The sequence below is a fragment of the Eupeodes corollae genome, chromosome 3 (assembly GCF_945859685.1).
Source record: "Eupeodes corollae chromosome 3, idEupCoro1.1, whole genome shotgun sequence".
Classification (NCBI taxonomy): Eukaryota; Metazoa; Arthropoda; class Insecta; order Diptera; family Syrphidae; genus Eupeodes; species Eupeodes corollae.
Window position 1 is genome coordinate 65,851,380 of NC_079149.1, and position 22,683 is coordinate 65,874,062.

The 22,683-nt window shown below is 29.8% G+C and overlaps 1 protein-coding gene across 3 annotated transcripts in view; it reads left to right on the plus strand.

The window, feature by feature from the left end:
* Positions 1–3,913: 3,913 nt before the first annotated feature.
* LOC129949224 (beta-1,3-glucosyltransferase) overlaps positions 3,914–22,683 on the plus strand; it is a 54,765-nt gene continuing 35,995 nt past the window's right edge. Inside the window, exons 1-2 of one of the 3 annotated variants that reach the window (XM_056060548.1) lie at positions 3,914–4,270; positions 18,524–18,730. In XM_056060548.1, coding sequence (XP_055916523.1) covers positions 18,670–18,730 — 61 coding nt within the window. In that variant the 5' untranslated portion in view covers positions 3,914–4,270; positions 18,524–18,669. The remainder of the gene's footprint in view (positions 4,271–18,523; positions 18,731–22,683) is intronic. The other 2 variants (XM_056060547.1, XM_056060549.1) reach the window with 2 other exon arrangements.

The window sequence follows — 22,683 nt, forward strand, 5'->3', positions numbered from 1 at the left end:
TTACCAAAACTGGAATTGAAACCATATTTTCAATTCTAAAAAATTGAATACGATTCTTAAGCTAAGATTCCAACCATTTCAAAAGATTTGAATGAAAACCAAAAGAAATTAATTTTCTCAACAAAACTGAGTGATTTACTGTATCAAAAGTTTTCGCAAAATCTGTGTAAATTAAATCAATTTAGTGACCTTTTTCGAGTTTATTTAAAATAAAATAGGAGAAAATAGACAGATTGGTGGTTGTTGATCTTCCCGATACAAAACCGTGTTGAAATGGCGAAATCTCTTCTTTCACGAGGAAAGCTAACTTATTGTATATCAATTTTTCGAACAGTTGTCGTATACATGATAATTTACAAATTGGACGATAATTGTTTATTTGATGCCTTGATCCAGATTTATGAGTTGGAGTTTAAATATATTTTTTCACACTGATAGGAACTCTACATTAGATACAGAGCTTTTTAAGAATAATCGGTGGTATTTGATCCAGACCTGGATTTATGTCTTTATTCAAACTCAAAAGGCCCTTTTCTATTTCAGCTATATTTAGCTCTATTTGGCCAATATTTACCTTACAACCTTGAAATTGAAATTCCCTATTACTTGAAGTAGCTTCGTCAGATCTGGTGTAATTTGTATGGAAATAATGAACAAATGAATTACAAATAGATTAAAGATCTGAATGTGTTGAATCAAGGTAATGCATATTACTAGGAATGCCACAAGAAAATTTTTTGTTTTTAATATAAGACCAACAAATTTTACTGTTTTTTTTAGGTTTGATTCAATTGTTAAAAAATAGATATAAAAACAGAAATAAAAATACCTTTTAAATCATTATTATTTCCAGATACACGCACTTGTCTATAGGCCTAGTTTTTTTTATTACATGAATTACAAAGCCTTATATTAAACCAAGGAGGCTTCGAGTTATTTTTTACTTGAACTATTGTTACATACATATAAATTCCCGATTTCATATTTTCAAAAAAATAATAATAGAATTGCGATAAATTGAAAGAATTAAAATGTTTATGCCACGGAATATCGATACATTTGTGTAATTAAATTTTACCTTATTATAATTTGAAGACTTAACGTACTTATAAAATGAAAAATGTATATCAAGAGCAAAATGGCGGATCGAGTTAGAAAAAAATTGGATTTAATGATTTGTCTACATTAATAAATAAATCTTTGTCTACAAAAATAAGATCTAGAATACGATTTAAATCATTTTTGCAACATTAGTTTGAAGTAAGTCATAACTTGTAAAAGAATCAATTAATTCGCTTTCAAAATCAAAATTTACATTAAAAGGTAATAGATGAAGCTCTTCGGAATCAAAAACCCATTTTAAGTTAGAGAGATGAAAATCACCAAGAACTTTTACAGGAACTGATTTCAAAAGGAATTTGTCCTTTACCAAGGTAAGGATCTTACAATAAAGTGAATGGGGCGCTCAAACTTGCTCTTTTATACAAAGACTTTGTTTACAAATAGAACTTATAACTTTAAATTTAAAAATATATCTATATAAACAGTTTGTCTTCAAAAATGTTGATAGCGTTTTATTATTTAAAAAAAACTTGATTCAATAAACTTAATTTTAAAACTCGTTAGAGCTGTTTAATACATATACATTAATTTTGTGAATTTTAGTCTAAAAATATTGGAGTACTAAACTCTTAAATTAAGATTTTTAGCTGATGTGTTCCAAGGCGATACATAAAAGACCCATCGGAAATTGGAATTTTCGAATCGATAGATTTTATTAAAATTTTCCTAAAAAAAATTGTCTTTACTTGGCTTCTTTCAACAAAAAAAAAACACATTTTTGTATTGCTTAGAAGGTTACCCCCATAGAACTATTATTTTGTTTGAAGTTTTCTTAAGAACTAATCAATCGATGTTTGTACAGGCTTTAATACTGTCTCAAAAATATGTTAAATAAAAACAATTTTTTTTTGCTAAATTCGATATAAATGGAACATAATTTGTTTACCGTATTGCAACGAAAAACCTATATTAATAAGTTCTATTAACTCCCTACCAAAATTATTTTTAAACTCAATTGAAGAAATTTATATACAAAAAGTGTATTTAAAAAACAATCGTTATAACGATTTTTAAATACAAACTAAACTAAGGGTTTTGAAAAATCATTTTATTTTTTTGGATTTAAAAAAAATTGTTGTCTCAAAATTCCATATCTCAGAAAGTAGTCAACATTTTTAAACTAAAAAATGTATATTTATAAGCACTATAACTAAATGCCAACAACATTTTTAAGGCACGATTTTCAAAATTAAAATGTACCAAATTAATTAAAAAAAAGAGGCTAGGATGCGACCCACACTGATAACTTCACATCCCGTCTGCCGATTTGTCTTGCTTAAAAGTTTGTAGGTTTTCGTGTTGGGTTAAAAAAGTTGTCAGTTAAATTACTCTTACAAATTTGTATATTACCAACAATATTTTTCATAGAAAGAAATAGTTAAGTTTGAAAATATAGTTTTGTTAAATAGATTTTTAGTCGAAAACAAATTTTTACCAATTTTAGTAGCATTTCTAAAATTTTTACAAATTTTATGAATGAAATTAATTTTACCAAATTTGCTCACTTTTTTTTGTAGATTTTAAAAAACGGACTGTTGGGTTTTCATAAAAACTACTGAATATCGAAAACAATATTTTCTGTGAAATAAAAAGAGTTTGAAGACAATATTTTTAATTTTTAAATTTTTAAAAGCTTTTTGAGTCGAAAGTACATTTTTACCAAGTTTAAGAATTGTTTTTTTTCAAAATCTGAAATTTTGAAAATATATTTAAGTTGAAATTCATTTTTTATCAATTTTTAGTAATGTTTTTTTTAGGTTTTTATTTTTTATAAAAAAAAACTGCCAATTTGATTTTTCCCAAAATTTTACCAGATTTTAAGAACGTTATTTTTTCGTTGCACAAAATTGCTTTGGAGATGAAATCATTTTTTATTCGTAAAATTTTCGGGCTGATAAATTTTTGTTTCAGTTTTTTCTATTGATAAAAAAACCGTTAAATGGATTTTTTTCAAAAAATATTTTGTTTGGCATCACGTTACATTATATAATACAATGAAAAAAAAAACGTCGTAAACGTACGTACACACACGCACATACATCTTTCTAAAAATCTTTTATTTCGACTCTAGTTACCTTGAAACGTCGAGAAATATCAAAATTTTCAATTTTACAAATCGGACCCATTACAATAACTTCCTATGAAAAGTTAATAAAAATTACCAGCGCTGTTCGTTTGTAAAGCTAAACTTAAGGTGTTTGACAGTGACACGAGACGTACGTATGCAGTCAAAACCATAGTTTCCAACAAGAAAATAGCTAAATATCACCCAAATATCACAGATTCTTCGTTGATTTTTTCATAATTGAAACAACTCGTATGTTAATACATGTACTGTACATTGTACATGTCAACCAATAAATTATTTAATTCGATTTTGATGTTTCTATTGCATTTATATTTAAATCTTTACGAATTTGTGTAGCGTTAGCTAAATTTACAGGAAACGTGAAATAATTTATTAACTTTAAAAATCATACTGTTTCTACCAAACACCATAGATATTGCATCTCAACATGACAATAATAAAACATCCCCTTAGTGTCTTTAGATTCGATTCAAAACAATATTAGCATCATAGGGTAGGCACTTGGCTCGTATTTCATTCTAATACACAAATTGATAGTAAAGCTCATTGAATGACTGGAGAGCTTTTTTGGAGTAAGTTAGTCTGCTGAATAATAAGCAAACCAAAATGTAAACAAACTTTTGTTGATTGCAGTAGCAAAGCGTAGCGTTCGGTGTTCCTCCACTTGTGCCAGCAAAAATGATGATAGAATCAAAAACAGAATCAGTTCGTGTTGAAACTCCGACCGATGTGGTTGTTTCACGTCAAATATTTTGAAAAACCCTTTTCCACGTGGATTCAATATACAAGCACAGTGTGTGTTGTGCATTTAAACTTGACCTTGTCCATTTGTATCTAGTATCTACAGCAACAGCCAATTAAAAGTGATGATATTTAAACAAATGCAATTTTGTTTTTTCTTCTTTATCGGTGATGTGTTCGAATATTTAAATTGAATATAGTAGTTTGATGAGTGATTAAAAATTATGAAGTAATAAAAATAAAGACCTTTAAGGTTGTGTGTTCGTGTGCGTTCGATTTGATTGATGTTCAAGGGTTAGATTGATAATTTTATAAAATGTACAGGAGTATTATTCAAATAAATGACTGTTCTTTAAAATCTATATTTTTCCAAAACAAATATGGAATTAGAAAAATCACCAAGTTTTTTTGTATACAAATGTGGGAATTTTAAATTTGAGAAAATTCTTCTATTTTGCTTGTAATTTAATTCATCTTTTTTTAGTTTATCTCTTATCTTACGTTTATATGTATTTCCTCAAAAGTATGTATTCCATAAATAAATATTTATGCAGTTCCTTACAAAAATATCACTCCGTTCAATGATACGTATACATTTTTATTGTTTTAATTGAATTGTTTGCCTATTCGTTTATGTTGTTTAATAGGCCAGTTAATCAGCAAGTTCAGAAGAAACTTAATTGATATCGTTTTCTAAATAGCCATTAATCGCACTAAGCTATTATGTTCCTTAATATTAAAGATTTAGAATGAATATTCAATATCGTATTAAATTGCAAACTAAAAAACATGAATAAGAAAAGCAATAATTTAATTAGTTCAGTTAAAATTGATTCTGTAATTTTTAATATTGTTAATCGAAAATAATAAGAAACGGTTGTAAAAAAATATTTGTGCATAATTAAAAAAGTTTAATAAGCAAGACAACATTTTAACCTACACCTTGATGGATATGGTAGCAATATTCGTGTTTATGTTTAAACGTTAAGTTCAATTACGACCTCAAATGTGTGTGCTCTTTTTTAAAAATTATTTATTGTTGATGCCGGTAAACTTTCAATATGTACTAGTAGTTTTGTGAAAAATTAATTAGAACCTAATATTCTTTTAGTCCAGAAATATAACACATATTTGATATGACTTATAAAATATAATTGGTGCACTCGGGCGTATACGCATTATTTTGATATTTAATAACATACCATAAAATATTATCAGGAACTGAGAATTTTTTGTTTGTTGACATATTTTTACACAAACAATTACTCCTCCTTAATTTAATTTGTGATAAAATATTATTATTAACTTCCCATAGGAAGTTACTGTAATGGGTCCGATTTGTCAAATTGAAAATTTTGACATTTCTCGGAGTTTCAAGGTCCCTAGATGCGAAATAAAAGATTTTTAGAAAGATGTCCGTGCGTGCGTGTGTACGTACGTTTGTATATCCGTACGTCCATACGTTCGCGACGTTACTTTTCGTCGTCCATATCCCCAGAACCAGAAGAGATATCGACTTCAAATACATTTTGTTATACAGATAATAATGCAGAAAGGGCTCTCAAGAAATTTGCGTGGTTGACAATGTTGGTTATTTTTTATATTTATTCGATATTAAAATATTATAAGATATAGAACATTGATTTAAGATATAATTAACAAAGAAATATTTACAAACATGTGGTTAATCCTAAATATCTCACAACCCAATGACGCTAGAAACTTGAATTAAATTGTATATATTATAAAATAATATGGAAAAAATCCAATTAAGGTTTTTTTATAAATAGAAAAGACTGAAAAAAAATGTTAAGCTCGAAAATTTAACGAATAAAAAATGATTTCATCTCTAAAACAATTTTGTGCAACGAAAAATAACGTTTAAAATATCTGGTAAAATTTTGGGAAAAATGAAATTGACATTTATTTTTACAAAAAATAAATATCCTAAAAAAAATATTACTCAAAGTTAAGTAACAAAAGTTGTTAAAAATTGATTTTCGACTCAAATATCTTTTCAAATATTTGAGATTATGGCTTCCAACTAATTTTCACTTATAAGAAATATTGTTTTCAAAATTCCGAAAAATTTTGGGAAAAAACGAATTGTCTGTTTTTTGACAAAAAATAAAAAAAAAAAAAGTTGGTAAAAATTGATTTTCGACTCAAATACGAGTAGCTTCCAAAAATTAAAAATATTGTCTTCAAACTCTTTTTATTTCACAGAAAATATTGTTTTTGATATTAAGTAGTTTTTTATAAAAATCGAGCAGTGCGTTTTTTCATAAAAAAAAAAATAAAAAATTGATGTTCGGTTCTTGAATCTATTAAATTTATTTCATTCATCTAATTTGTAAAAAATTAAGAAATTGTACTAAAATTAGTAATTCGTTTTCGACTAAAAATCAATTTAACAAACCTAGATTTTCAAACTAAATTGTTTCTTGATATGAAAAATATTGTTGGTAATTTTAATTTTTTTAAGAATAATTCAACTGATCATTTTTTTAACCCAACGCGAAAACCTACAAACCTTTTAAGCATGACAAATCAACAGACGGGATGTTAAGTTATCAGTGTGGGTCGCATACCAGCCTCATTTTTTGTATGTAATTGTATTGAGTGTTTTAAGCTTGAAAATATCCTTATTTGAAAAATAAAGTACACTACCGAACACTAAGAGTAATTTTTGAATTTAACTCAAAACACTATTTTTAGGAAGATTAATATCCACATTTTTAATTTTTTTTACTAAATTTCATTATAAACATATATTATTGAAAAAATGAAGACAGCAATAGACAAAAGGATTTGAACTTAAATATTACTATTACTCTGACACTTACAGCCACTTTCTTGACGAAGTTATAAAATAAAATAAGAAATCCATTTAGTATAGATCAGAATTTCTACACATTTAATCATATCTGTAGAACTAGGTTTAAAATCATTTTTGAGTTCTAGGAGTTTTAGATCTCGGTTGAATGAAAATAAGTTTTAACGTTAAAGCATCCCGTAGATAGTTCTGACTCAAAATTTTTACTGCCTCTTGCGAGTAATTGACAAAACCTCCAAGAGTAGTTCTTGTCATGAAAAGTGCTTTCTCAAGTTGGCCGTTGGGATTTGGCTTAAAACTGTAGGTCCCCTCCATCCTTCACAACAGTACTCGCACACAGAAATTATTTTGAGCTCTCAAGGGACTATTGCACTAAAATGTATTGATTTATCATTTGAACAGTTTCAAGAAGAAGTATATATCTCATTTTTATGGTTTTTTGGCAAATGCTTTATGTTTATAGATACATATTCTAAAAATATTTAATTACTACACATAGAAATCCTTGTAATCTGAAATTTAATCCAAAACTGAAACGAATCTAAAAATTAAGCCATACGAAAAAGTAAAAACATTGCCAAACCGAGTGCTAATATTCTAGACCAGCCATACTCAACTTTTTTTTCATGGGATACATTGATATTTTTGTAGCGCTACCCCGAACCATTTTTTTTATACATTATGTATTTATTTATTTATTGAAAATATTTTAATTTGATTTTCAAAATTGAGAAAACATTTTCAAAACTTTATTTAGATCTGGCTTGTTGCTGCATGCCAACCTAATGACATCATCTAGGTGGGAGTCCGTAAGATTGTTTCGGTAAATATTTTTTGCATATTTCACTCTGGAAAACGAAGGTTCGCAAACAAATATAGATCCAAATAATGTCAGCAGAATCTGTGAACTTCTTTTGACGATTGCATATTTTAAATCGATGAACTCATCAAACAACTTTGCCTGATCTTGGTTTAAAACAGAAGCCACTTGTGAGATAGTCGTTGTTTCCAAATGCCATGGGTTTTCTACCAATTTTAAGCATTTTTTCATTTTTCTGATATGATGAAACTTTTTTTCAAATTCTTTTGACAGTGCTTTTAAGTAATTCAATATTGTTGAGCAGTTTTCTTCAGAGATGTCCATGAGGTCCTCTGTAGCTAGTACCATTGTTGGAAAATTTTATAGCTGTTTACTTCTTATTTCTTCCTGGAAAATACTAAGCTTTTCTTCAAAAGCAAATATTTTACTTGCCATCTGTGAAATTATGTTATTTTGTCCTTGGAAATTTAGATTGAGCCTATTTAGTTTTCCTGTGATATCGCATAAAAATGTTTAAAGACAAAACCATTGATCATCCTGCAATTCTGGATAAACTTTTTTATTTTGATATAAGCTGAGGATTATTTCGTGGCGCAAGGAAAAAAACCTTTCCAAAACCCTTCCCCTACTAAGCCATCTCACAGAGGTATGCACAAGAACGTCACCATACTCACTTCCCAATTCTTCCAAAACGCTTATAAATTTTCTGTAGTTTAATTCTCTCGCTCGAATATAATTCACAATATCAATTGCAATCTTCATCGCAGCATCGATTTTTAAATTGATAATCCTTGGTACCAAGTTTTCTTGATGAATAATGCAATGAAATGTAATTAAATTTGTCAAATTATATTTTTTTTTTAAATAAGATTATAAATCCATTTTCAGATCCAGTCATGGATGGACATAGGAGAGCCTTCTGTACATTCACCCACAATTTTTTTAATATCAATGTCATTCTGCTCTAAAAAATTTGAAATTATATCAAGATAATCTATTCCCCGGGTCTGACCTTTCATCGGAAGAATTTGAAAAATTCTCCGAAGGTTAAATTCTGTTCATTGCAATATCTAACAAACACCTAGCATTAAGATGTTGCTGAAATATTAGTGCTGGAATCGAAAGCAAAGCTTAGAAACATACAGGTCCTCAAGTTTTCTATTAAATTTGTACGAATAAATTTGGAAATGTCTTCAATACGTCTCACATATGTTGAATCAAACAGCTTAAGTTTTTTATTTATGTTTTTTGTTGCTAAATTTATCAAACAGTATATCGGCAGCAATTACGAACCATTCAATTTCTGCATCGGGGAACGGTTTCATGTGCTTACACAACGTCTTGAGATAAAGCCACGGACATCACATTTTGTTGCTGTTGTAATGACCTTTTTAAATATTTAATTTAATTTCTCACTTCCTAATTGTGTTCCAGGAGAATAAGTTTCGTTGAAAGATTTGTGTTTTTGTTACAATGACTACCAATATTACACTTTTTTAAAATAACTTTTTCAGGGCATATGAAATAGGTAGCTGCGTTGTTCTTGCTTATCACAACAAAATATTCAATTTCCCATTCGTCTTGAAATGATCTATTTTCATCAGATATATTTCGTTTCGAAGAAATTCTTGCTTTATTTACAAAAATTCACTGAAATCGCACTAACTGAAATTCAAAATGTAAGTACCTTATCATCAAAACGAGGTATGTTGGCAAAATAGTTTCCTTGACTCATTATGCCTGAACTGCTGTGTTTATGAATTTTCAATTCAAAATTTCAATAAAATGATTCCAATTCAATTTCGCAATGGCAAGAAAAGTAAGGAATACAGCGACATCTGTTTTTTATTTAGTTGTGAGAACTTTTCATGGCGCTTACGAGTTCTAATTTGTCAATAAGCCGAGTTTGAGAAACAGCAACTTTGTCAAGAAATTGGCCATTATTGCTTTTAGATGTAAGACTGAATATTTTGTAATCAATAAGTAAATGTTTGTACAACTACTTATAGTAATTCCAAAAAGCTAGATTAATTTTACGACATAATTTCCAGGAAAAACAAAATGACTAAAAATTGGTATAGGAATTTGACTTTCAAATGCACCTTGCTGTTGGAACCAATTCCAGCATTGATCATGAGTTTTAGTGCTATATTTAAAATATTTATAATATATGATCCTACTACCTAAGGTAATTTTTATTTTACTATGTATTGAATGAAACCAAATGCATACCCAAAAATCAATTTCCTTGAATTATAAACAAGTAAATAAAACTAAAGTTTAAAAAATATTTTTAGATCAGTTATAATTACTTTTTATGTATATAGGTATGTCTATTTAAAACTTACATTTTAAGTCGTTGAAAAATACAAAAATTAATCCAATAATTGAACAATGGAATTCAGAGCCTCAAATGTCTGCATGTTAATTTTAATACTCATCTTTCTTTGACATATACATATTTTTACATTACTCGTATATGACTTTTTTATACTTGTATTTTATTGAAATAAAAACTTTACCACAAGTTTGCTGCATTGCAATTATTCGCTCTAAAAAATGCAAACTTTTCAATTTAATAAATTAAAAATGTGTTTGAATATACACATGTATATGTATATAAGAAGGTGTGAACTTATCATATAATATATTATACACTCAGCACGGCTTGATTTGATTTTATTAAAAGCAACAATAAATTATTCGGAATAATGTAAAAATACAATTAACAATATTTATATATTTAGATTTTGTTTGATTGCTATTAATTAGACTTTCTAAGGCTAAATAATGAAAAACTTATTAAAAACTTATTTACTCATATTTGACCAATCGTATGCAAGCCGTGCCCAGTAATGATAGAATGTCTTCGTTTCTTCTTGCTAATAATGGTGTTTCTCAAGGATCAATTCTTTGACCTTTACTGGTTTCATTGTTCATTAATGATCTGCCCTTTGTTTTGTCTTACTGTCAGTTTCATATCTATGCAGATGATATCCAATTATATATTAGTTTTTCTATGATGGTGCTTAAGGATGCAATATCTAAAATGAACATTGATTTACTGGCTATATATCGAGCCCTTCCGCAAATGTATCGCAAGCGACAAAATAAATTTTATAGTAAACGACAAGTCAAAAACTTTGTGCTGGTCCTTGATACAACTTGTACCCATAGCCTATGTGTTACTGGCAAATTTTAATAATCAAGTTTTCTTTTTTATTGAAAATATCGCTTTAGATAAAATGGCGGGAAGGGCTCGATATATGATTGGTCAATACGGAACGGACTTAAACTCAATCCTGAAAACTCTTTCAATTTCAATAAACAAACCAAACGCAGATAATTTCCCTCACGTTATGTTAAATAATTGTATTATTGAATATGTTGCCCAAGTAAGAAATGTTTTGGTCTTTAACAACAGGTTAAATTGGAATAACCATGTCGATACAGTTTTGTCAAAGATTTATGCTTCACTTAGAGGAAGTACTACCTACCCATATTTAATTAAAGCTGGTAAAAGCACTTGTCCTAATTATAGTAACATACGGGTGTGAGCTGTTTGCTGATCTTGATTCTCAATCAGCTCAAAATCTACGTAGGTTTGATCATGTCTCTTTGCAAGCTCGTCAGCTTTTCAATTGCGATCTGGTAGCTTTCTTCAAATATCGGTGTTGTATTTTACGCTTCAAATTGATTGTTAAAAAGACTCCAAGTTATCTATGTAACAGACTTAATTTTTGTGTTTCTAGCCGTTCCACTTCGTCTACCTTTACGTGTTTGGCATCGCGCAGGCCATTTGTCGTTCATGCTGTTAGCCCATTAGCTGTTAGAACATTTGCCAGAAAACTTCTGCAATAAATGCCCGATAGTCTGTCCGACAGTGAATTGCAAGTGGAAACTACCAAGCAAGTTCTATCGCGACAGTACTTTCATAACGTCTTGCGAGTATTTGCAATTGCAATTAATTGCTAGTTTAAACACTTTTGCATCGACTCTCTACAGTTCTTGCAGCTTATCGAAACAGTTTTGTATATCTTACGGAAATGGCTGGGTGACGTCTTTGCTTTATACAAAGATAAATGGTCGTGAATGGCCTCGCAAAGAAGTCATGCGTATAATTGAAGTTTACGAGTGTAATCCATGTTTATGGAATAACCGGACTAACAATTACCGAATTAAAAAAATTCTGTTCTTAATAAGATCGCGGAAGAGTTTCACACGAATGAGAATGAAATTTCCAATCTCGAGATTCTTATTGCAGAAGAAATTGCAAGAATTCACATGACAATGTAAACGGCTGCAAGAAACTTCCTTAAGACTTCCGCGAGTTGACATGCAAATGAAAACGCGGCCTTAGACTATGAAATAACCTTCCCAGTTATATGAGGTCTAGAACCGGAGACAGAAAGTTTCAAGCAATTTGTTTTTAATATTTCTCAAACTTGAAATGATCGTATGTACTTTTAAATTAATCATTTTCAATTTTATTTTATTTGCGTCTTGATTTAGATAACTTTTGTCTTTTGTCTTTTGTCTTTTTTTTTTTTTTTTTTGTGTTGCATTCTAAAATTTGTAATTCTTAATTTTAATCCATTTTTAATTTATAATTTTTTGTTATTTTTGTTCTCACACGTTTGTATTTTTTATTATATTATATTTTTTGTTAATTGTATCCTGAATCAATGTTTTATGTCCTGTACTATTTATAAGTTTAACTTAATGTAAAGCTGACATACAAATAAATAAATATCAAATAATAATGGAAATGTTTGCTATGGCCTTAATTTCAAACTCTTTAAGCCTAAAAAATGCCATCAATTTGGTGGCACAATGTCTAAATTTTTTTAAAATTTTGTTCAATTTTTAATTCAAATTCTTCCAAAGCTATAAGAATTATTATAGTTCGATCTTTTTCAATTTAAAGTTGAATTTTCGTTTCGAACTGAGCTTTCAAAATGAAGCTTTTTGAATGGCAGAAATACCCTAATTAATTAATACGCTACGCACACAGTTTTTATAAACTAATGCATCATCATTTGTTTTATAATAATTTGTTAAATATTAACAAAAAAAAAACAAAACTGCAAGTACATACTATGATTTGTCAAAGACGGAAGATTTATGAGAGATAGTCTTTCAATATCAAGCCAAGATATTTGGTTTCATTGGAGTGGCACACCTTTTATTGAACGAGGTACAATTACTTTTACAACTACTGGGATCTTGTAGTTCCGTGTAAAAAGAAAGAGGTCTGTTTTTTGAGGATTAATACTGATTCCGCAGTGATCAGCCCATCTAGTGAGCATATTGAGCGCGTTTTGAAGGAGGTCTCTCAGTGTATTAGGATGTTCTTCTGTGACGGCAATAGCAACATCATCGGCATACGCAACGGCTCCACTACGTTCAATAGGAGAGGGGACAGAACACCACCTCGCAGAGTGCCTTTACCGACAGACCTTTTCGTACAAAAAATCCCCCATCTTAGAGTTGATGATCCTGCTTTTTAGCATTAGATTAAACGAATCACAGAGTCAGTATTCGAAGTTTAGGGTTGTCACCATAGTATATTCCTTTTATTCTAGGGAGTATTCGATTTCCCTTTGCAGTAAGCATGCTAAGACATCGATAGTCTTTTATCAATGTTATTACGTACATGGATATTAAGCAATCGTTCAATAGTTTTGAGAATGAATGATGATAGGCTAATAGGTCTTAGGTATTTAGGGTTTACATGCGATCATTTGCCCGCCTTGGGAATGAAAACTACCTTTACATCTTTCCATCGTGAGGTGACCATACTGTACAAGCATATTCCAGAACTGATCAAATCTCTTTATAAAACCCATAACTCTATTTGCTTTTTTAACTATGAAGTTAATATGTTCATTGAATGTTAGTTTAGGATCTAAGACAACACCCAAAACATTAAATACATATGCTCTACTTAAAGGACAAGAACCAAAACATGTAACTAAAAACGATTGGAACTTCTTTGCTTTTAAAACTCATGGTTTTACATTTGTCAACATTTAAAACAAGACGATCATTATTGCACCATTCCCTGAATAATATTAATTCTTCTTGCAAGAGTAGACAGTCAGATGTAGAGTAAATTTTTTTTTAAATTTTAATGTCATCAGTATATATTAGGACAGACGAATTTTATACGATCAAAACCAAGTCATTTATAAATTTGTACAACAAATAGAATAAGACCAAGGTGACTACCCTGGGGGACACCATAATTCACAACAAATGGACTTGAACACTTATTACGAAATTTAACACTATAACGTCTATCTACAAATATGAGGAGATCCAGTTTATGCAACAGTCGTTAAAACCTTGCTGCGATAGTTTTAAAAGTAATGTCTTAAGACACAATTTGTCAAAGGCCTTGCTAAAATCAATAAAGATACAATTTCCTTCTATTATAAAATAATTATTAGCACATTAAGTTTACTTTTCTCATTTCCATAATGATTATTAGTACTACTCAATACTTAAATTAACTTTACACTGTTCGAAAAATATTAACCTTAACAGGATCTACTTAGACGATTCATAGTGTAAATAGAGTTGAATAAGTCTTTTGAAGATGAGTTTTTCTTGCATATGATCAACATTTACTCACAAGCAACACCTTCTTAATTATCTGTTTTTTTTTATTAAAAGTAAAACCCTTTAATTTTGTATTTATTTTATTTGATTGTGGAAATTTCCCATCTTGATGTCAACTTATCATCAAACACTTAACTGGAGCATTACGATTCAGAAAACAAACACAAAGAAACATATTTCAATAGAAATATAATTCCCTTGAGTTTTTCTATACCCTTAAGAGCCTAAGAAATAAGACTGAAGAATTTCCCTTATCTTTTTATATTCAAATTCGCTCAGTGGTGCATTTATTTTCACTTTGCTCTTTGGAGTTTGTATATGCCACAAACCTTCACCATAACCAAAGGAAAACATGCCTAGATTTAGCCTGCTATACACTTGCAACAGAAACAACTAAATCTGAATTGCAATGTCCTGTTCAGCTCAGGTTTGCGATTTTTAAATTTAACTCATAAAAATATTCACATATCACTCTCAGGACATGTGTCCTTAAAAAATAGGATCTTTTCCCATTATAAATGCAAAGTAGCGTACAAGTAATTTCAATTTACTGAATATGCTTTAATTACTTTTGAATATTTGATTAAATTGTGTTTGCCCAAATTAATTTGAAGTTTGTGTGCGTTACGTTACCTAGAACTAAGGGCTTATAAGGTTATAATACTGCATGCATGGTGAGATGGACTTGTGGACCTTTAGACTTGAGCAATTGCCATTTCTATGTTCATTACAATGATATCGAAATAGTGTATAAAAGCAATTCAATGCACTTGCCTTAAATTATTTGTTGGATTGGCTTAGCATCATCGTCTGAACTATGTTTAAGGTTTCTTGGGAAATCAATGCATTCATCAGGATCAGGGATAAGGTAGTTAGCTTTGTCTTTTCGTATCCGAACTGAAATGGAAACCACCAATAGGTCGTCAAAGATAAGGATTTGTTTTCAATGATTAATGATTAGCAAACTTGATTTGCATTTGACAAATTCTCTTGTTTGTTATTTATATTGGGAATTGGGAAGGCTTCTATAGATACATGTAAAATTAATGATAGGGAATTAGGGTTCTTGTGACATTGTTTTTGATAATCTGTTTCTTCTTGTAACATTACTTTGTGAGTATCTATCATTATTTTATTTTGTTTTTGATTTTCTACAAGTTTGGAAGTATGGTGGACTTGAAAAATGTTCATGGATCACGTGGATAATGGTTTTTCGGATTGATTTTCTCTTCATCAAACTGGGAGATGAGAATTGGCATGCTGTTAATGCAATTATTTCAACTTACATCAATTTTTAAATAAAATAAGGTTTTGTATCAAATTTACTTACTTACTTAAGATGGCGCTGTAGTACAGTGTGAACTAGGGCCTCACCCAACAAACTTCTTTATCTAGCTCGGTTTCTAGCTAGATGTCTCCAGTTTCGAGCTCCAAGTTGGTCGAGGTCACTTTCCACTTCTGCGCTGTCCTGATGTGGGTGTGGATTCGAAGACTTTCCGGGCCGGTGCATTGGTTTCCATGCACTCTACGTGACCCAGCCATCTTAGTCGTTGGACTTTTACCCTTTTGGCTAAGTCTACGTTGCTGTACAGCCCGTGCAGCTCGTCATTCCATCTTCTCCTCCACTCCCCTTTGATGCATACGGGACCGTAGATCAAACGAAGAACTTTTCTCTTGAAACAAGCCAAGGTGCTGTCATTCGCTTTTGTCATTGTCCATGCTTCTGCACTGTATAGCAGGGCGGGGATGATGAGGGTCTTATATAGCGACAGTTTGGTCCTTCGAAAGAGGGCTTTGCCACTCAACTGATTTCTTAGTCCAAAGAAGCAACGGTTAGCAAGAGTTATTCTGTGTTTGATCTCAGTGCTGGTGTTGTTTTCTGCGTTTACAGAGGAGGCTAGGTAGACGAAGTCTTTGACTGCCTCAAAGTTACGTCTATCGATGATGACGTTTTGACCAAGACGTTGATGTTGTACGTCCTTTCTTGACGACAGCATGTACTTTGTTTTGCCATCATTAACCGTTAAACCCATTTTTGCCGCCTCTGCCTCAATACTCATTACCCTGATTCCTTCCGATTATGTCAATGTCATCAGCATATGCTAGTAGTTGGACAGACTTTTGAAAGATAGTGCTTCTAGTTTTGACGTGTGAGCTCTGCACTATTCTTCCAAGTACAATGTTAAAAAAATCGCATGACACCGCATCAGCTTGTCTAAAACCTTTTTTGACATAGAAAGGTCCTGTTAAGTTGTTTCCAACTTTTATGGAGCAGTGTGAATTCTCCATGGTCATCCTGCACAAACGGACGAGTTTGGCAGGGATACCAAAACTAGAAATGGGTCTATACAACTCGTACCTGTAGATGCTATCACGTTCGTGCTTTAAATCGATGAAAAGATGGCGGGTGCCTTAATGTGAATATTTGATCGATTGTGGACTTTCCTGGTCTTAAACCACACTGATAAGGTGCTATCAGGCTTCTGAGAAGTCGCTGTTCCTCTCGCCGTTTCTGCTCATAGAGAAGACTTTTTAATATGAATATAAAAAAAACTTCAAGCAGAGTCGAAAAGCGACTTAAAACAAATCCTGGAAATAAATAAAAATAAATATTGTATAATGATAAATAATACCGTAAAATAAGAAGATGCTATTTAAAAAATATGTTATTTGTTTTTATTGCTTCCAATTAAATAAAGAACCATAATGTTTTATTTGCAGCATGACATTGATAAAAAACACAAATTTGATTGTAGTTAGCACTACAGTTTTTGATTTTGTTAAAACTAAGTACCCAATTAGTTGACAATTATATGTTATAAATTTGTTATGGAAAGAAAATAAATCAAAAAATTTCGTTTACTCTCATTTTTAGTGTTAAATTGAAACCGTGAGTCCAGGCATAAAACAAAAATATTCAAAAATGTTTACAAAATTAAAAGACATCGAGATTATTTTTGAAAGTTAGATCATTAGCGTAAATAATAGTTTATAAGGCAAGTTTTGGTTCCTGTACATTTGCTTATTCATGTTTTATTAAAATGTAGGCTTAAGCAAAATGAAAAGACTTTTTTTGGATTTTTGAAAAAAAAATCAGTGGCAATATCTTTAAAACTATACTCTTAGTTCTTGGAACAATGGTAAAAACACATTTTAGAACCTAAAAACATATAAAAACTTAGAATTTCGAAAAAGGAGGGCTAGATTTTTTTTTTCAAATTTTGTCGTTATTTTATAAAATTTTGATCATATATACATAGGTCTAAAAATTTGAAACAATATTCAGAACAACCTGGAACGTCAAAAACAGTTTTTCGGGTATAAGACCTCCAATTTTGGGTGTTTTAAAAAAAAAAAAACTTTGGAACAAAGCGGAACAACTTTCCAAAATAGGAAAATCGAAAAAAAGGGACTTACTAAACGAACTCACTACAGACCTTTTTTTAAAAAAATGAAAGTAAGCAGAATTTTTGGAATTTTTTTTTCTTTCCACTAATTTACAACAAATAATTGTCAACTAATTGTGTACTTAGATTTAACAAAAGACCAAAAAGTGTAGTGCTAACTTGACATCAATCTAGCACTACATAACACTTTTTTTAAATCGTCGAGCTACAAATTTTTTTTTCGACAACTAATTTACAACAAAAAAGCTTCAATTAACTGCATACTCAGTTTTTTAAATTTCGAAAAATATAGCGCTAACTTGACAGTCGTAATAACCCTACTCATTCTATTCAAATGTGTCCAACTTGCAAACTATTGAGCCTTAAACAGTTCTACAATTATTACTTTTTTTATGAATAAGATGTTTTTTTTTAATTTGTCACATTTATGTATAAAAAAAACTAACGTATTATTACGACTATTATTATGTGTAAAAACTTATTCACAATATAGTTTTGCACAATAGGACAAGCTTGTTTGATTTAATAGAACTTATAATCTAATACTTTCTCATTCTTCTAACACATTTTACAGAAGAAAATTGATTTCATCTTTTAGACTTAAACAATAACAATGTAATTTCGCACTTGATAATTATTATTATAAATCCATTAATTTTGTTTTGGAAAAATGTATTTTCTCTGCAACTTTGTCTGCAATTTGTGTTTAATGAATCTAAAAATAGATTTCTATAAAAATTATATTTTTAAAACATTACATAGATAGGTATACATTTAGAATTTTAAGCATCATATAGAATTTGGATTTTAATATATGTGTGTACTCATGTGTATCTGTTTTTATTTTGGGGCATACCCAACACTAAACAAACAATTTATTATAGTGGAAAATGTCTTAAAACTGTTCGTTACTTAATCGGTGAATCAGTTTGGTGCTGTTAACAAAGATTTCTCAAAAGTTATTAATATTAAACGAAAGTAAAAAAATTGATAAAAAAATCTCTTTAACAAAATAACATCAATATGGAAAATGGAATTTGGAACAGTTATTTTGGGAATATTACTTATTATAAAGCTATCTTATGCGCTTGGTAAGTGAAATATACAATATATATAATTTGACATTAATTCATTTTGTGTTTTACATAATTTATACTAACTAATTTTTGCGATAACGTTAGGTTAGTAATCGTTGTCATTTTGGTTAAAATTTGGAATAGAAACAAATATTAATAAAATTATTTCATGTAAAATTACTTTACCCGTGTTTTGCTGGTAAATCTATCCATAGGATAGTAGGATTTCACACGAATAACAAAAACAATACACATAGTATTAATAACACCGATAAAAAATAGAGAAGAATCTTACTAGGGATGCGTTTTTGACATTTATACGAGTCTCGAATGGATCTTATCTGATTTGTTCTCAAATTTTGGTACGATTGATATTGCATTTGTATCTCGATGGCTGTGTTCGTTGAGTAGTTGTGCATTCGGAATCATGTGTGTTTTCCATTGGGGATTAAAATCAGTCTATTACTGTTGATATTATTTAGTTTTGTTAGTGAAAATGGACCAATTGGGTTTATTTTGTAAGAGAAAACAATAGAAAAGATATTTATGTTTTGCTATGTTTTCACCATAGGTTTATCTCAATTTAGATTAAATAAATCTTCTTGGTATTTCCACCGCACATGAAGATTTTAAAATGATTAAGTTTGACACTTCTTCCTAAAATGTAAATGGTGTTTCGATGTTTCTTATGAAGTGCAAGTGAGATAGTTTGATTCGTGTTAAACAATGAAAAACTGAATAGTTAAGCACCATATAAGAATATGCTACCTACCCAATGTGGAATTTTTCTTTTAGTTTTTGTACACAAAAATGCAAACAAACAGACCCAACCGGAATCGAGGCTAATCAAGCTCAATTCAACTCGGTTCAGGTATATACAGAATTGAGGCGAGTTTCAAGCTCGCTTCAACACCACATATTAATATGGTAGTCTATGAACAAACCCTCTCCTTGAAGCAATTGTTAAATTAACTTTTTTTTTTTATAGAATCTCAATTTCCAGATGTTTTGTTATCATTTCTTCTTGAAAATTGTCCATTTTATTAGTTTAAGTTTGTTTTGTTTTTTTGCTTGAGTTAATTTTAACTTTTGTGTTTTTATTATTATTCTGATAGATCGTCTTTCAGTTGTACCAATTTTTAAATACAAAAATATGGCTACTGTCTATCGTTTTGTTGGCAATTTCTCACTGTACTATATATGGAATACTAAAAAATGCTCTAATTGATACAATATAAACGGTGTTCTTTTAGACCTGTGGTTTTCAAAATGGAAATAGTTTCGAAGTTGGTCTTTTTGACAGCTGTCACTTGATTTATTTTGATTTTGGTTTCCCATTTAATGATGAATAATGAGTAGATTTAATGTAGGTACTCCCCCACGAGGTTTGTAAATCGTTCAAATTTATTACCAACATATGTAATTGTTCTTCAATCGACATAATCACCCAGCCGGAGTCGATAGCAGAGTGTCAAGGAAGACCTTAATGAGTCAGCCGCCAATTACGAGCCACAATTAAAGTTGTAACCATATACTTTATGGAAGATTTTGCGGAAGGCTCTTGATTTGCAGGCTAACACGATCCATCTTTCCAGAATTGAGCCTGCACTTGAATTGATTCGAACGAAACGTTTTGCTTTGTATTTTTAACTTCCAATAGGAATTTTTCGTAATGGGTCCGATTTGTAAAATTAAAAATATTCACATTTCTCGATGTTTCAAGGTCCCTAGAGTCAAAATAAAAGATGTTTAGAAAGGTGCTGTATGTACGTATGTACGTTCATACAAACTGGTAATAATGCAGAAAGATGCAGAAAGGGCTCTCAAGAAAATTGCGTGGGTGGGTTTTTTACCATAGCGGTTAAAAAACGGTAAACATTTTGGTTAACCGTAAATATATGCCGAACCAATGACGCTAGAGACTTGAATTAAATTTTATATTATATATTGTAACGTGATACCAAACAAATATATTTTTTAAAAACTGAACAAAAAAATTGTCACTTTGAAAATTTTACGATGATTTTATCTCTTAAATAATTTTGTGCAACGAAAAACTAACGTTTTCAACATCTGGTAAAATTTTGAAAAAAATTAAATTGACAGTTTTTTTTGATAAGAAATAAAAACCTAAACAAAAAATTATTAAAAGTTGGTAAAAATTTATTTTTGACTCAAATATCTATTCAAAACTTTGAGATATTGGATACTTTAAACTTACTTTTTTCTTTTAAAAAGTATTGTTGTAATTTTAGGAAAATCTAATTGACAGTTTTGTTTACAAAGAATAAAAACCTAAAAAAAAAACAATACTCAAACTTTGTATAAATTTACTTTCGAATCAATCAAAAATTCAAAATATTGTCTTCAAACTTTTTTTTATTTCACAGAAAATATTGTTTAAAATTTTCAGTAGTTTTTTTTTTAAATGCAACAGTCCTTTTTTTATAAAAAAATAAAATCTACAAAATATAGGACAGAAAATTCATAAAAATAGATGTTCGGTTCTCGATATCTTTCAATTTCATTTCATTCATCCAATTTTTATTTGTTTATATAAAATTGGTAAAAATTAGTTTTCAAATAAAAATCTCGTTAACCAAAATAGATTTTGAAATCAAACTATTTCATCGTATGCAAAATATTGTTGGTTATTTTAAAATTTCTTAGAATAACTTTTTTATCAAACACGAAAACCTACAAACGTTTTAAGCAAGACAGATCGACAGACAGGATGGGAAGTTATCAGTCTAGGTCGCATCCCAGCCTCTTTTTTGTTTTAGTTTTGGTTTGATGTTTGTTTATCCCCAAATATTCAAACCATTATTATGAAGCATGCGAAAAAGTAAACGTTAGGAATTTAAAAATCTGCGCTCTTCTGCGTCTATAACTATTTTTTGTAGTGTTACGCTAATGTTTTATGCACTTTGGCAATAAATTTATATGTTTCAGAAATACTTAAAGATCATTCATGCTTTTTGGACGGTCACTTGTACCAATAAGGTCTTTTCGAGTCTTAAATAATATAGGGGCATAAATTGTTTAGTCATATTTACATATATAACTCCTGTATCAATATGTTTCAACGGCTAATAAACCTAGGTACATTACCTATGTATACCTATATATGTATTTTTGTACAACCTACAAACGCCATGAGAAATAACCCTAACTGCATTTTATTTTTTGCACCACTGCCCATGATGAAAAACATTCTAGGTCCCCATCCCTAAAATGATGTACATTAAATCCTGTTACTCTATCTTGTTATGTTATGTTCTCAGAGCTTTTATACATATCTCCTTTTTTATCTTTTTCTTTCGACAGAAGTTGAATTTTTTTTCGTTTACTCTCCATCATTAGGACAAATCTGCACCAAAGGATACGAAGAGCTCTAAGCAATTTTATTATGTATCGATGAATTGCACGACTGCCCTGTTAGATTGGGATTGGGATTGGGATACGCTGGCGCTAACGCTAGCTGGTTAAAACCATACGAATGCTGCTGCACAGGAGATTTTGTGCTTGTCAGTTGTCTAGTTAGTGTAGATTTAAATCAACAGAACGGTTCGGGCAAACTTCTAATTGTAATTAGGAATAAAACGATAGAGGATGCGGTACTTTAATTGAATACGCCTGACCCGTTCTACAGCCTACTTGTATGTGTATATCATCAAATCGTCTACACCATTCTATGTCTATCTCTAACTTTGCTACACAGAAAACAATTTCAATAATTTTATATGTTTTCTAATAAATTCATATTTAGAAACCAATGATATTTTCCAGTGCCCTATAGTCTTTCCTTGCTTTTCTATTTCGAAGTTCTACTTCTTTTCTGGTAGAAAAATATTAAAAACTTTAGTTTTTAATATATTTTCTTTCTTTTCATCATAACTCTGCGTAAATTGCTTATAAAAAGGTAGAAATTAACTTAACTTTTTTCTTAATTCTTTCCATTACCAAAT